The 12,399-nt window shown below is 42.6% G+C and overlaps 1 protein-coding gene across 2 annotated transcripts in view; it reads right to left on the bottom strand.

Annotated features, from left to right (window-relative positions):
* The window catches only part of LOC126154581 (uncharacterized), a 129,747-nt gene that overhangs the window by 43,308 nt on the left and 74,040 nt on the right, over nt 1–12,399 (bottom strand). For both annotated transcript variants that reach the window (XM_049916157.1, XM_049916156.1), the window contains exon 3: nt 761–919. In XM_049916157.1, coding sequence (XP_049772114.1) covers nt 761–919 — 159 coding nt within the window. The remainder of the gene's footprint in view (nt 1–760; nt 920–12,399) is intronic.

The following is a 12,399-nucleotide window of genomic DNA, read 5'->3' on the forward strand; positions in this document are numbered from 1 at the left end:
TTCCACAGCAAAAATCTTTGATCACCTGCCCAGTAACGTAAAGAAGTCAACAGATTATAAAATTAGCTTCAGACACAAACTTAAATTACATCTGTTTGAAAAATGCTTCTGTCTGTCTGTCTGTCTGTCTGTCTCTCTCTCTCTCTCGCTCTCTCTTCGTGTGTGTGTGTGTGTGTGTGTGTGTGTGTGTGTGTGTATGCATATGAGAGATAGAAAGAGAGAGAGTGATAAACAGAATGCAAAAAAGTGTGAATATCCTAAGACAATAATGTACGTCGTCAACATTTCTCGTAGTCTTCAATGAGAAAATGTATTACAATTATAAATATTATAATTATAAATATATGTTATATAATGACTTCATGGCTAGAGGTTGCACTTATGAATCACAGGGAGTTAAAATAATAAGACCAAACTCTGATGACTAGATTTTGTTACGTTGATTTCAAAACAGATTACACGAACTTCAGATGGTTCAAACAGGTTCTCAGTGAAAGTGTTTTTTTTTCTGTTGGTATCCCTTCTCTACTTTAAAGTTGTCGCCAACAATTTAGTAATTTGTATTTGTTTGTGAAGCTATTGGCATACTGGAGTCACTTAGTCCTCGTACAATTCCACAAAGTATACTATTAATTAAAATTACGTGCAGCTTTTCTATATGTGGCAGTATGCTACATTCTATGAAATAGTATGTTGCTACCCTCATATTTTTCAAGCTTGTGTAAAGACTCTCAGTTCAGTCTGCTGCTGTAATACTTGCCGGAGACACTGGCTTCTCTTTGATACCTATTTTCTCGAAAGTAGATTCAAAGACATTGGGCAAGTTAGTCTTCAGGTATTCGAATGGTTTGGAGAATTGCAGGCGGTAGTCAAAATTCCATCCACCAGTACTGCCCCACTTGTATGTCGTCACCTCCATCTGCAAAAATAACACAGCAAATCATCAGAGAATGTTACATGAACACTTTCTGAAAGTAGGCCACTACGAGACAGTTTTCGAGAAAATTTAGTGGAATCGTGTAGAACAATTTATGTACTTCCAAACGTACAACAGTTTGTGTTAAATCAAAAAGAAAGCAGTGGATTTCAAGATGTTGTTGTATTTCTCACTTAGAGATCAGAAATGATTTCTATTTGAATCATACATTTTTAATCATTGCAAAGAAGATTGTACCCTATTCTGCAATTTCTATTATTTCTAGGCATTAATCAGAATGATAAAGTTGGGACTATAATTACCAGATTTCCAGCTCCAAGTTGCAGAGAAAACCTATTTAACTCTGTACAGATGTACAACTTAATAATTTAAAGCCTCTCCCCAACTGACAGCAGCATTTGTTAAATGCCTCAAGAAAAAAAGATCTATTGACTTCGTACAGCAGGAGACGATGATGGGTAGCGTTATTTCAGCAGGTATAGAGCTTAGGGAAATGGAAAACGGTTCTATTATAAATAATTCAATAATATCCAACAGGTCGATTACATATGAGTCAGCACGTATACAGAAAGAAGTTTAAGCGAAATAAAACAGATGACCAAATTCGACAATAATGTCTACTTAGCCAATATTATACTGTAACAATACCAGAAATTTTGTATAATATACAAATGTATTACGTTTCGTAAGCCCTACGAAAATTTGCAGACCTAAAGGTTGAGCAATAAAAATGTTCTTTAAGTTAAAGAACAGGTCACACAAATCACATGAATAGCATTTGCGATGTGCGTTTAAAGAAATTTCGTCATTTCTTTAATTCTTTCTGTTTTACTACATACAAATACATCATATCTTATTGTTAGAGGCTTTAATACCGTCCTAGAATTACAGACATTTCAATGGTTACCGCTCTACAGTCCAATATGTATTGTTTGTTAGGATTAGGGAGAATTTCATATGTCGATGAGGTTAACATTACAGGGAAACAGTTGCCTAAGCAGTCTGCCACTGTGTCAGCGAAAGATATTTACCAGGATATATTTCAAAAATTATTTTGAGTCGTTTAATACATGTTTCGCTAAGCCTTCTCATACAGTACTACTTCTAATTACTTATTTCTGTCAGCCTTCACCATTTTGAATGTGGGTATCTGAACATCACTGTCTGAGAGATGATTAAGTTTCCGACATAGAATGTCATTTTTCATTAGGAATGTTCGTATAAAAATACTAGCTGAACACCTGGGACTGATGCCCTTAGAAGTTGAGTCCCATAGTGCTCAGAGCCATTTGAACCATTTGAACTCCTGGAATCACCCAGCTACGTGTTTATTTCAGTTCTATTACTCCATGCCCTCTTTCTTCCTCTCTCTGTCGAGCTCTTCCTTCGCCTTCACTGTGTTCATACCCCCGGCCCCTCCCTGCCTCCAACTGCTACTCCCGTGTCACTGTCTCTGCTTGCCCCCCCCCCCCCCCAATCTGTTCATGTGTTACTGCCCCATCTCTCTGACCATTTGCTTCTCCCCCTCTATCGATACACTGCTATCCCCTCCTCCCATATCTTCCTCCCTTCTCTAAGTACAGCTCGTCCTGCCCCTCTGTCTCCTCCTCAACCCATCTCTAGTCAAAATCCTCCTGTCCCTCTCTCTGTCCATTATCTCATCCGTTTCTCTGTCCATCTCCTCCTCTTTCCTTTCACTCTCCATCTCCTCCTCCCCCTGTCTCAAGCCTACTCCTCCTCCACAATCTTCATCCAACTCCTTCCTTTCTCTGTCCACCACCCCATTACCCTCTCTCTACCCATCTCCTCATCTTCCCTTTATCCATTTTCCCGTCACCTTCTCACTGCCCATCTCCTCCTCGCCAATATCTATGATCATCTTCCAGCTTTCCCCTCTCTTTCTGGCCATCTCTTCCACCCCCTTTTCTTTGGACGTTATCTCCACATTATTCCTGCCCTGATAGTAAGTTTGGCTGATTCAGTCCTAGGGGTTAGCAGCAAATTTTTACCTGCAGCTTTGCCTGCATCCTTAAATGTCACATATTTAACAAATTTAAAACATGCAGGGAGACCCAAAAATCCGTTAACATTCGAAAATTCAATATTTCATGGAATAACGCATGTGGAGATGTAACAGTTGATGTATAAGCTTGACATGATTTGGGGTTTCATTGAAACCAAGAAAAGTGCGCAAGATGACAAACAGACGGCACTTCATATGATGCAAAAGAAGTTCAGTAAGTCACCTGTCGTTCATTAAGAATACCTGTAGTCGAGGAACAATGTTGTGAACAGCACTGTACAACATATCCATTAACTATGGTGAGATACTGTCGTCGGATGTTGTCTGCTGGCATCCCTAACGAGGTTGACCGATCGCTGTAGACTTGAGGCCTCAGGTAACCCCACAATCAATAATCACACGGATTGAGGTTTGGGGAACTGGGAGACCAAGCACGATGGAAGTTGCGACTCAGCACGCGATCCCTGCCAAACTACGTGAGCAAGATGTGTTTCAAATGGGTATCAATAAGGGATGCCCCAGCCTGCATAAATGTCGTATCTTGCAGCTAGCCTTTATCAGCCTGTCTATTGATGACGCTATTTTACAACATACTGGCGTACCTCGCACACATGACGCTGACATTTAAATGTAACATCACTCATTTCCTAGAAGAAAAAGGGTCCGATCACCATTTATGTGGTAAATCCACACCACAGCGTGACTTCCTCGTCACTCATTGGGTTTCCATGACAATTCTAGGATTTCCGTCGCCCAGATTCTATAGTTCTGATTGTTGCCTGACCCTCGGTGTATGAAAGAGGTTTCGTCGGTCCATTATGCGTCAGACTACCAATCGTCAACGTCCCCCTTTTCGTGAAGCGTTCACATTGCAAATACTCGCTGATTCACAAAATAGTTGGCTAAAGAGTTCATGATGACGCTAGATTTTGTACGAATATCAGTGGATGGTATGCCTTAGTGTTCTCCAAACAATAGTGCGTGGAACGCCGGTGTTAATCCGCTAAAGTCTCCACTTCTTTCTGATCGAGCAGCAGTAGTGATTGCGTCTGATCGCCCGTTACGGGGCCGATCGTCTTAACAGCTCGAAACCTCGAGCTTCTTGATCATTTTCTTCGCTACGGCACCTCTCATGCGACCTTTACCAGTTCGAAAATCTTCTAATGGCGATAGAATCATAAAGCTGCAGTTGCGTATTCTCCATTCTGATAGTAAACCTTCGCTAACAGTGCCTTTTCTGGTGAGGTCAAGATGTCGCATTTGCTGGCACATCTGACCCCGTCTCTCACTACAGCTTATATTATACACGCATTTCTTGCGGTGTCACTGGCATGTTACTCTCCAGCGCCGTGCGTTGGCCGGTTTTAGCACTCGTCTTCAGTTTTAATGAAACCTCATGTCATTTTACGCGTGTGTGACAAGTTTCACCACTCTACCTAAGTTATTCCATAAATCTGTGCACTTTCAAATTAACGGACTTTCTGGTCACTCTGTATTTGTACACGTATTTCACATATATTTAACATATTTCATTACATATTTATACAAAAAGCAGATTTCAGAGTACCTGTTGGCTCAACACAAAAGTTTTGTCTCAAGTACAGATAGTGTTGAGGATCAGTGGACAAAGTTCAAAACCGTCGTACATAATGCGTTAGATGAGTATGTGCCAAGCAAGATCGTAAGAGATGGAAAAGAGCCACCGTAGTACAACAACCAAACTGCTGCGGAAGCAAAGGGAACTTCACAGCAAACATAAACATAGCCAAAGACTTGCAGACAAACAAAAATTACGCGAAGCGAAATGTAGTGTGAGGAGGGCTATGCGAGAGGCGTTCAATGAATTCGAAAGTAAAGTTCTATATACTGTCTTGGCAGAAAACCCTAAGAAATTTTGGTCTTATGTCAAAGCGGTAGGTGGATCAAAACAAAATGTCCAGACACTCTGTGACCAAAATGGTACTGAAACAGAGGATGACAGACTAAAGGCCGAAATACTAAATGTCTTTTTCCAAAGTTGTTGCACAGAGGAAGATTGCACTGTAGTTCCTTCTCTAGATTGTCGCACAGATGACAAAATGGTAGATATCGAAATAGACGACAGAGGGATAGAGAAACAATTAAAATCGCTCAAAAGAGGAAAGGCCTCTGGACCTGATGGGATACCAGTTCAATTTTACACAGAATACGCGAAGGAACTTGCCCCCCTTCTTGCAGCGGTGTACCGTAGGTCTCTAGAAGAGCGTAGCGTTCATAAGGATTGGAAAAGGGCACAGGTCATCCCCGTTTTCAAGAAGGGACGTCGAACAGATGTGCAGAACAATAGACCTATATCTCTAACGTCGGTCAGCTGTAGAATTTTGGAACACGTATTGTGTTCGAGTATAATGACTTTTCTGGAGACTAGAAATCTACTCTGTAGGAATCAGCATGGGTTTCGAAAAAGACGGTCATGTGAAACCCAGCTCGCGCTATTCGTCCACGAGACTCAGAGGGCCATAGACACGAGTTCACAGGTAGATGCCGTGTTTCTTGACTTCCGCAAGGCGTGCGATACAGTTCCCCACAGTCGTTTAATGAACAAAGTAAGAGCATAAGGACTATCAGACCAATTGTGTGATTGGATTGAGGAGTTCCTAGATAACAGGACGCAGCATGTCATTTTCAATGGAGAGAAGTCTTCCGAAGTAAGAGTGATTGGAGGTGTGCCGCAGGGGAGTGTCATAGGACCGTTGCTATTCACAATATACATAAATGACCCGGTGGATGACATCGGAAGTTCACTGAGGCTTTTTGCAGATGATGCTGTGGTGTATCGAAAGGTTGTAACAATGGAAAATTGTACTGAAATGCCGGAGGATCTGCAGCGAATTGACGCATGGTGCAGGGAATGGCAATTGAATCTCAATGTAGACAAGTGTAATGTGCTGAGAATGCACAGAAAGATAGTTCCTTTATCATTTAGCTACAAAATAGCAGGTCAGCAACTGGAAGCAGTTAATACCATAAATTATCTGGGAGTACGCATTAGGAGTGATTTAAAATGGAATGATCATATAATGTTGATCGTCGGTAAAGCAGATGCCAGACTGAGAATCATTGGAAGAATCCTAAGGAAATGCAATCCGAAAACAAAGGAAGTAGGTTACAGTACGCTTGTTCGCCCACTGCTTGAATATTGCTCAGCAGTGTGGGATCCGTACCAGATAGGGTTGACAGAAGATATAGAGAAGATCCAACGGAGAGCAGCGCGCTTCGTTACAGGATCATTTAGTAATCGCGAAAGCGTTACGGAGATGAAAGATAAACTCCAGTGGAAGACTCCGCAGGAGAGACGCTCAGTAGCTTGCTACGGGCTTTTGTCAAAGTTTCGAGAACATACCTTCACCGAAGAGTCAAGCAGTATATTGCTCCCTCCTGCGTATATCTCGCGAAGAGACCATGAGGATAAAATCAGAGAGATTAGAGCCCTCACAGAGGCATACCGACAATCCTTCTTTCCACGAAAAATACGAGACTGGAATAGAAGGGAGAACCGATAGAGGTACTCAAGGTACCCTCCGCCACACACCGTCAGGTGGCTTGCGGAGTATGGATGTAGATGTAGATGTAGATATACATATATTTCACTCATATCTCTAACGAATTTTACCATGCAGTTTCGTTTGAATGCAGCTCAAGGTTTATGGCTTCACATCTTCAGAACAGTGTGTCGGACAACGACATTATTTTCCAGATTAAGTCCTGTGGCACTTGTGGACGCTGTCTGTGAAATGTTCCGTGAATCGAGTGAGTGGTAAAGCACTAACAAATCGAATTGTCAGCATGATGCGGAAATTTTTGATTCATCTCAGTGTTAATGACTTCATATATACTGAACTATGTGTTATTTTGCAGTTATGTTGAGTGGTATACGTGAAAATAGTGTTCGCAATAGAGTTGTTGGTCAAGAAACAATAAATTAAAAGCTCATGCCAGATGAAGCAGTTTTACTGCACGAATAAAAAAATGTATACGCGATAAACTTTTTTTCCTTTCATCAGTTTTTTGGGGGACGAGTGAGCGAGAAAACATATCGGAAAGGTTTGAAGGAATGTACAATGATTGTTTAAAGTCAGCGAGTGCACCCATTCTCAAATAATGGATGAATATAATCTGGCTGTTCATAAGTTATGAATTATGCTTCTTTTACACCCCCTCCCCAATCCCACAGCTTTGAGAGACAAGAGCACACAGTGGTTCTTCATAGTCTGTAATGGATATGTGTAAGAAGCTTCAATGAAACTGATACAGTGGTTTAGAAGGACATGTGTACACGCACGTATACGTACATACAGTTTTATACACTCTAAGAAATGGACGCTCCACGTACCACAAAGGAATTATTCGAATAGGAGGGAAATCGGTAGATGTTATTTACATGTACACAAAAACAAACAATTGCTATTTCACAACAAATGTATAATTTATTCAACAGAACGTGTTTCACAAATTGAAAAAGTCAACAATGCGTTGGTCCACTTCTGGACTTTGTGAATTCAGTTATTCGGTATGGCATCGATTGATAGAGTTGTTGGGTGTCCTTCTGAGGGATATAGTCCCAAATTCTGTTCAACTGAGTCGTTAAATCGTCAAAATCGTGAAATGGTTGGAGGCCCCTTAACGTAATGTTCCAGACGTTCTCATTTGGGGAGAGACACGACGACTATGCTGGGCAAGGTAGGGTATGGCAAGCACTAAGAAAAGAAATAAATACCCTCACTATGTGCGAGAGGGCATTATCTTGTTAATATGTAGGCACTGGATAACTTTCCATGAAGAGCGACAAAACGGGACGTAGAAAGTCGTCGACGTACCACTGCGCTGTAATAGTGTCGCGCGTGACAACCGAAGAGGTCCTGCTGTGAAAACAAATGACATCCTAGACCATCACTCCTGGTGGTCGGGTCATATGGTGGGCGAGAGTAAGGCTGGTATCCCACTACTGTGTGGGGCTTCTCCAGGGACGACTGGAGTCTCAGTGACTGTAGCAGAATTGTCTTCAGTGACTGATTTCCTCTGTCGATATCTTTTATGGCACAGTAGGTCAACTTGAAGAACAGATAGCTTGAACTGTGCTGACCCCGTTAACTAACGACTGGACAGTGTTAGGATACCAACCTGATTGTTACCTATGATATGGTGCGACAATAACGAATGACGGTCTGAGGCGGCAATCCTTCCATAGCAGGACCCGTTGGGCTGTCACTGGCGGCATACGTATAGCTAATCAGTATGTCGACGATATTCTACGCCTTGTTCTATTGCCCCACTGGCAATCCATACTAGGCTTATATTTCAGCAAGATAACTCCCGGCCCCACATGGCGAGAGCTTCTATTGCTTTTCTTCATGCTTGCTAAACCCTATTTGGGCCGTCAAGATTGCTAGATCTTTCCCCAAATGAGAACTCCAAACACCTCGGGATTTTGACGATCTACCGCGTCATTTGGACAATTTAGCGAGATATCCCTCAGGAGGAAATCCAGCAAACGTATCAGTGACTGTGAAGCTGAACAACTGCTTGCAGAAGGGCCACAGGCGGACCAATGCATCTGTGAAGCTCTTTTTCTTGAATTAATCAACAATTTTTTTCTGAAATTGGAATCATTTGGCTTATTTGTATACGTGCGACGTATCAATTTATGTCCAATTCGGATATCCTTATACGTTTCTTTTTTGTCTGGATTCTCTTTTTCTGTTTTCTCAAGAGATATGCTGCTGCTGACAAATCTGGTTTCGTATTACTGCGGCCAGTTAGATGATATGTTATAGCAACGGACTCTAGTATGACGCAGGAGTGCATGAATTCTAGAAAGTTTAACCTCTGTTTAGTGTTACCTCACTGTGTTTCCGACAATGACTGAATATCCAATTATCGCAGCCCAGTCAACAGATTCACACGGAATGAATAACTGTGAAGTGTGTCTGCATGAGCCTCTTCATCATCATGTTTAACATTTATCTGGCCACAAGGTATATTACCTTTAGTTCACCAAACATCTTGCTAAGGATTTTGGTAATTATCGAATTCCCACAAGCATGTTCAGTTATTCAATATATCTACGTGCAAATGTTAGTATATACATCCTTTTCTCCTCTCATTTAATGAATGAAAAGCATGGATGAGAGTGTAGAAGGTAAATTTTATTATCTAGTCTTCTATGTGGCACTCCCATAATTAATAATTAATGACTAATTGTAGTGGGTTCTCCAAGACCCAGTTGTAAATGTTTCTTTGTAGTTCAGCCGAGAGTGTTATGGAGAACAGCAACCCTCGCTCATTTATTAGTTGTTTAGCTTATTGTTTTGTTCAGCTGTCTTTGAATAAAGGTGATGTTTTTGCCAGAGCGCATGCTTGTGTATTCCCACGCAAACGTCGGTTTTAGTCCTCCTGCTATCCATTCTGCAACAGATAAATATGGCCAATTTATTTATTTAATATTTATTTAACTGTCTTAATTATGCAGATCACACAGCTGTGGTACTGACGCTCAGCCGCTGTCGACAATTCTTGCGGCTGCGTCATTAATGATTGTATCGAGAATCAAGTAAGGGATCCGTCGACAACTCGTGATTGCAGCTTCAGACATATTAGGGCATGATAGCCCGATTTCTGATTAAGAAGACTAACGAGATAAGCTGCTCTCATGGCAGGGAATCTGCGGCGCACATCTCCACCACGAACTGAACACGAATGCAGCTAGCCGTAGGGCTGGGGAGAGCAGGCGTGTAGTGCAAGACCGCCACGCATACGACTGCGGAAAGCATGTATGGTCCACTCTTCAAGCTGACCTGCTGTGTGACAAATAAGTTTCAACGGAGAACACTGGACACTGCGCAGCTTTGGTGTTCTTATACATCGAACTTGTCTTCGATAAATTATGGTAAAATGACCAACACCACAAGCTTGCTACCATGGGCCTACGAACCAAAACGGTCACAATAATTAAACTGCAAAACACAAATCATACATACAGTGTTCATGTCGATGACCAAAAGAATCCTGCACACCTCAGGAAGCAGTCTCCCAAGATACTATAGTGTCCGTTTAACTTCGTTCATTATATGTAGCACATTTAGCTAATTGACAACGAACAGCACACTGGACTCGCTCGGGAGGACGACGGTTCAATCCCGCGTCCGGCCATCCTGATTTAGGTTTTCCGTGATTTCCCTAAATCGTTCCAGGCTAATGCCGAGATGGTTCCTTTGAAAGGGCACGGCCGACTTCCTTCCCCGTCCTTCCTTAATGCGATGAGACAGATGACCTCGCTGTCTGGTCTCCTCCACCAAACAACCAAACCAAACCACCAACGAACGCAGCGCCGTTATCCTTAGAAGCGATAGAAATAGCAAAAGGCAGCTGGGACTTGGCCTCGATCTCGTAAAAACTTGAACAATGCCCTCAGGGGCGCAGCATTCGTTAGCTGGCTACAGGTTTGGCGACCTGGAATTCCTCAGCTGGTACTGGTGAGCGCCGCCAGTCCTCTGTCACCATAAGCTCTGGAAGTGCTTCAGCGACCAGGATGCAGCACATTGGTGGACCGTCGGGTGTCACAGAGAATGAGGACCTTGGCATAACCGCACAGATAGCGACCATGGTAAAACCTCTATAAAAAAACTGAAGATGTGCTGTGTGTCGGTGAGAAGCAAGGCTGTTACGATGGAACATTCATTAGCGGCCAACCTTGTGGGGAGCTGCCACATCTCAGATGTATAAGGCTTAGCTAGGCACCTGCTGCTCTATCCGGGTTGACCACCTAGTTGCTCATGGTACCAAGTTCGACACTTTGAAATTTTCCGCTTCTCCGAGGGCAATGGGTGGAGCCTTTGTAGGTACCAACAAGCTTGTTACATCCAGAAGGGTTTAGAGGGAATTTCATGTACGTTAATACCTGTTTAGGTATTGCATAATGGGACACTGTCGGTTGAAACCCTGAGTTCCCAACAAAAGAAAAACCTACAGAAACCCACCAAAATCCATGGGGAATGCGTCACAGAAACTGAACTCTATGACACCTTCAAATACAGTGTTGTGATGTGCAGGGAAATGGTGGACATTCCCAAAAACGAATGTAAAGTTAAATGGGCCCAAGAAGGCAACGTTGACTTCCAAAACCTAATGAGAAATGTGGATGTGCATCTAGTTAATTGAGGCTCGCTTATACTTACTTTTAACAGTACAAAATTTCCAGAGCATGTCAAAACAGATTTCCCTAACCTAAGCATGCGGTCTTGTGTCCCCAACCTCATGCGCTGTTTCAAATGCCAGCGTTTTGGGCATACCACTTTTGTGTGTCAGGGAGAGGCCACTTGTGCCACATATGGTGAGGCTGCCCACGAAGGAGTCGCTTGTTCACCTCCTTTGAAGTGTGTGAATTGCTCTGGGATCACCCTGCCAAGAGTAGGGACTGCAGAGTATGTATTAACGAATGGAAGATATAAGAGCTTGAATGGTGAGGCGAAAAATATTTATGAAATCACGCTGCTTTCAACATTCGCTACTCGTTTTGCTCCTGCTCTTGAACAGCCTGTTCAGACGGAGGTTGCTAGTGTCAGCACTACAGTCTACACTTTTATGTCTCCAGCCTTGTCATCGAATATGGAGTGTCTAGGAATCCTTCGTACTCGGTTTGCTAGACAATCAAATCGAACAAGTCATGTTAATGAGTTTTATTGCAAAATTAAATGAGACAATTCCTAACTTTTCAATCACACTGATGTGTCGCAAGCAAAGGGCGACGTACAAAATAAGCAACTTTCTTCATCATAAACAATTCCAAGCCTGTGCTACTTAGGTAGTGCAAGCAAGGTAACTAGTGTCAATGCTGTTATAGAACTCGCTAATCTTGAAACTACTGTTCAACTGGAGCATCAACAGTCGGTCGCGACGCTTATGTCCTCTTCACATAGGGGACGCTGCTGTTGCGTTGTCGTCCTGGGGATGGGACGGTCAGTGTGTCATTGGCTGGCATCTTCTCACAGCCATCTCTTCTCTATCGTTCCCAACTGGCGTGCCGGTTCTTGTACACAGTAGCATAAACAGCATAAAAAGGTTTTTGACAGCCTGCAGCAATGTTTCCAGCTTGCAACTAAAGACTGCCATCACCTGTAAGCGAAAACAGTAGCAATCTACAGAGCTGACATCACTAAGACGTTGCCATAGAGACATTTACAATTCGCGCTACATTATTGGCTGAGTTAGGGGTGTGAAGCTGCCGCATACAGCCCGCTGCAGTTGTCAGGAATAAACGTACACCGACTCAATTATAGCACCTTTGTTTGCACCTGGTCTGCTGCAGTTACTTCAAAGCGCATACCTTCCACATGAACATCAGAGAAAGCCATCACTGCCAATGTTGCACAGCTCTGTAGCTCTCCCGCTCTCCAAAGGTTCA

Source organism: Schistocerca cancellata, unplaced genomic scaffold (genome assembly GCF_023864275.1).
Source record: "Schistocerca cancellata isolate TAMUIC-IGC-003103 unplaced genomic scaffold, iqSchCanc2.1 HiC_scaffold_1096, whole genome shotgun sequence".
Taxonomy (NCBI): Eukaryota; Metazoa; Arthropoda; class Insecta; order Orthoptera; family Acrididae; genus Schistocerca; species Schistocerca cancellata.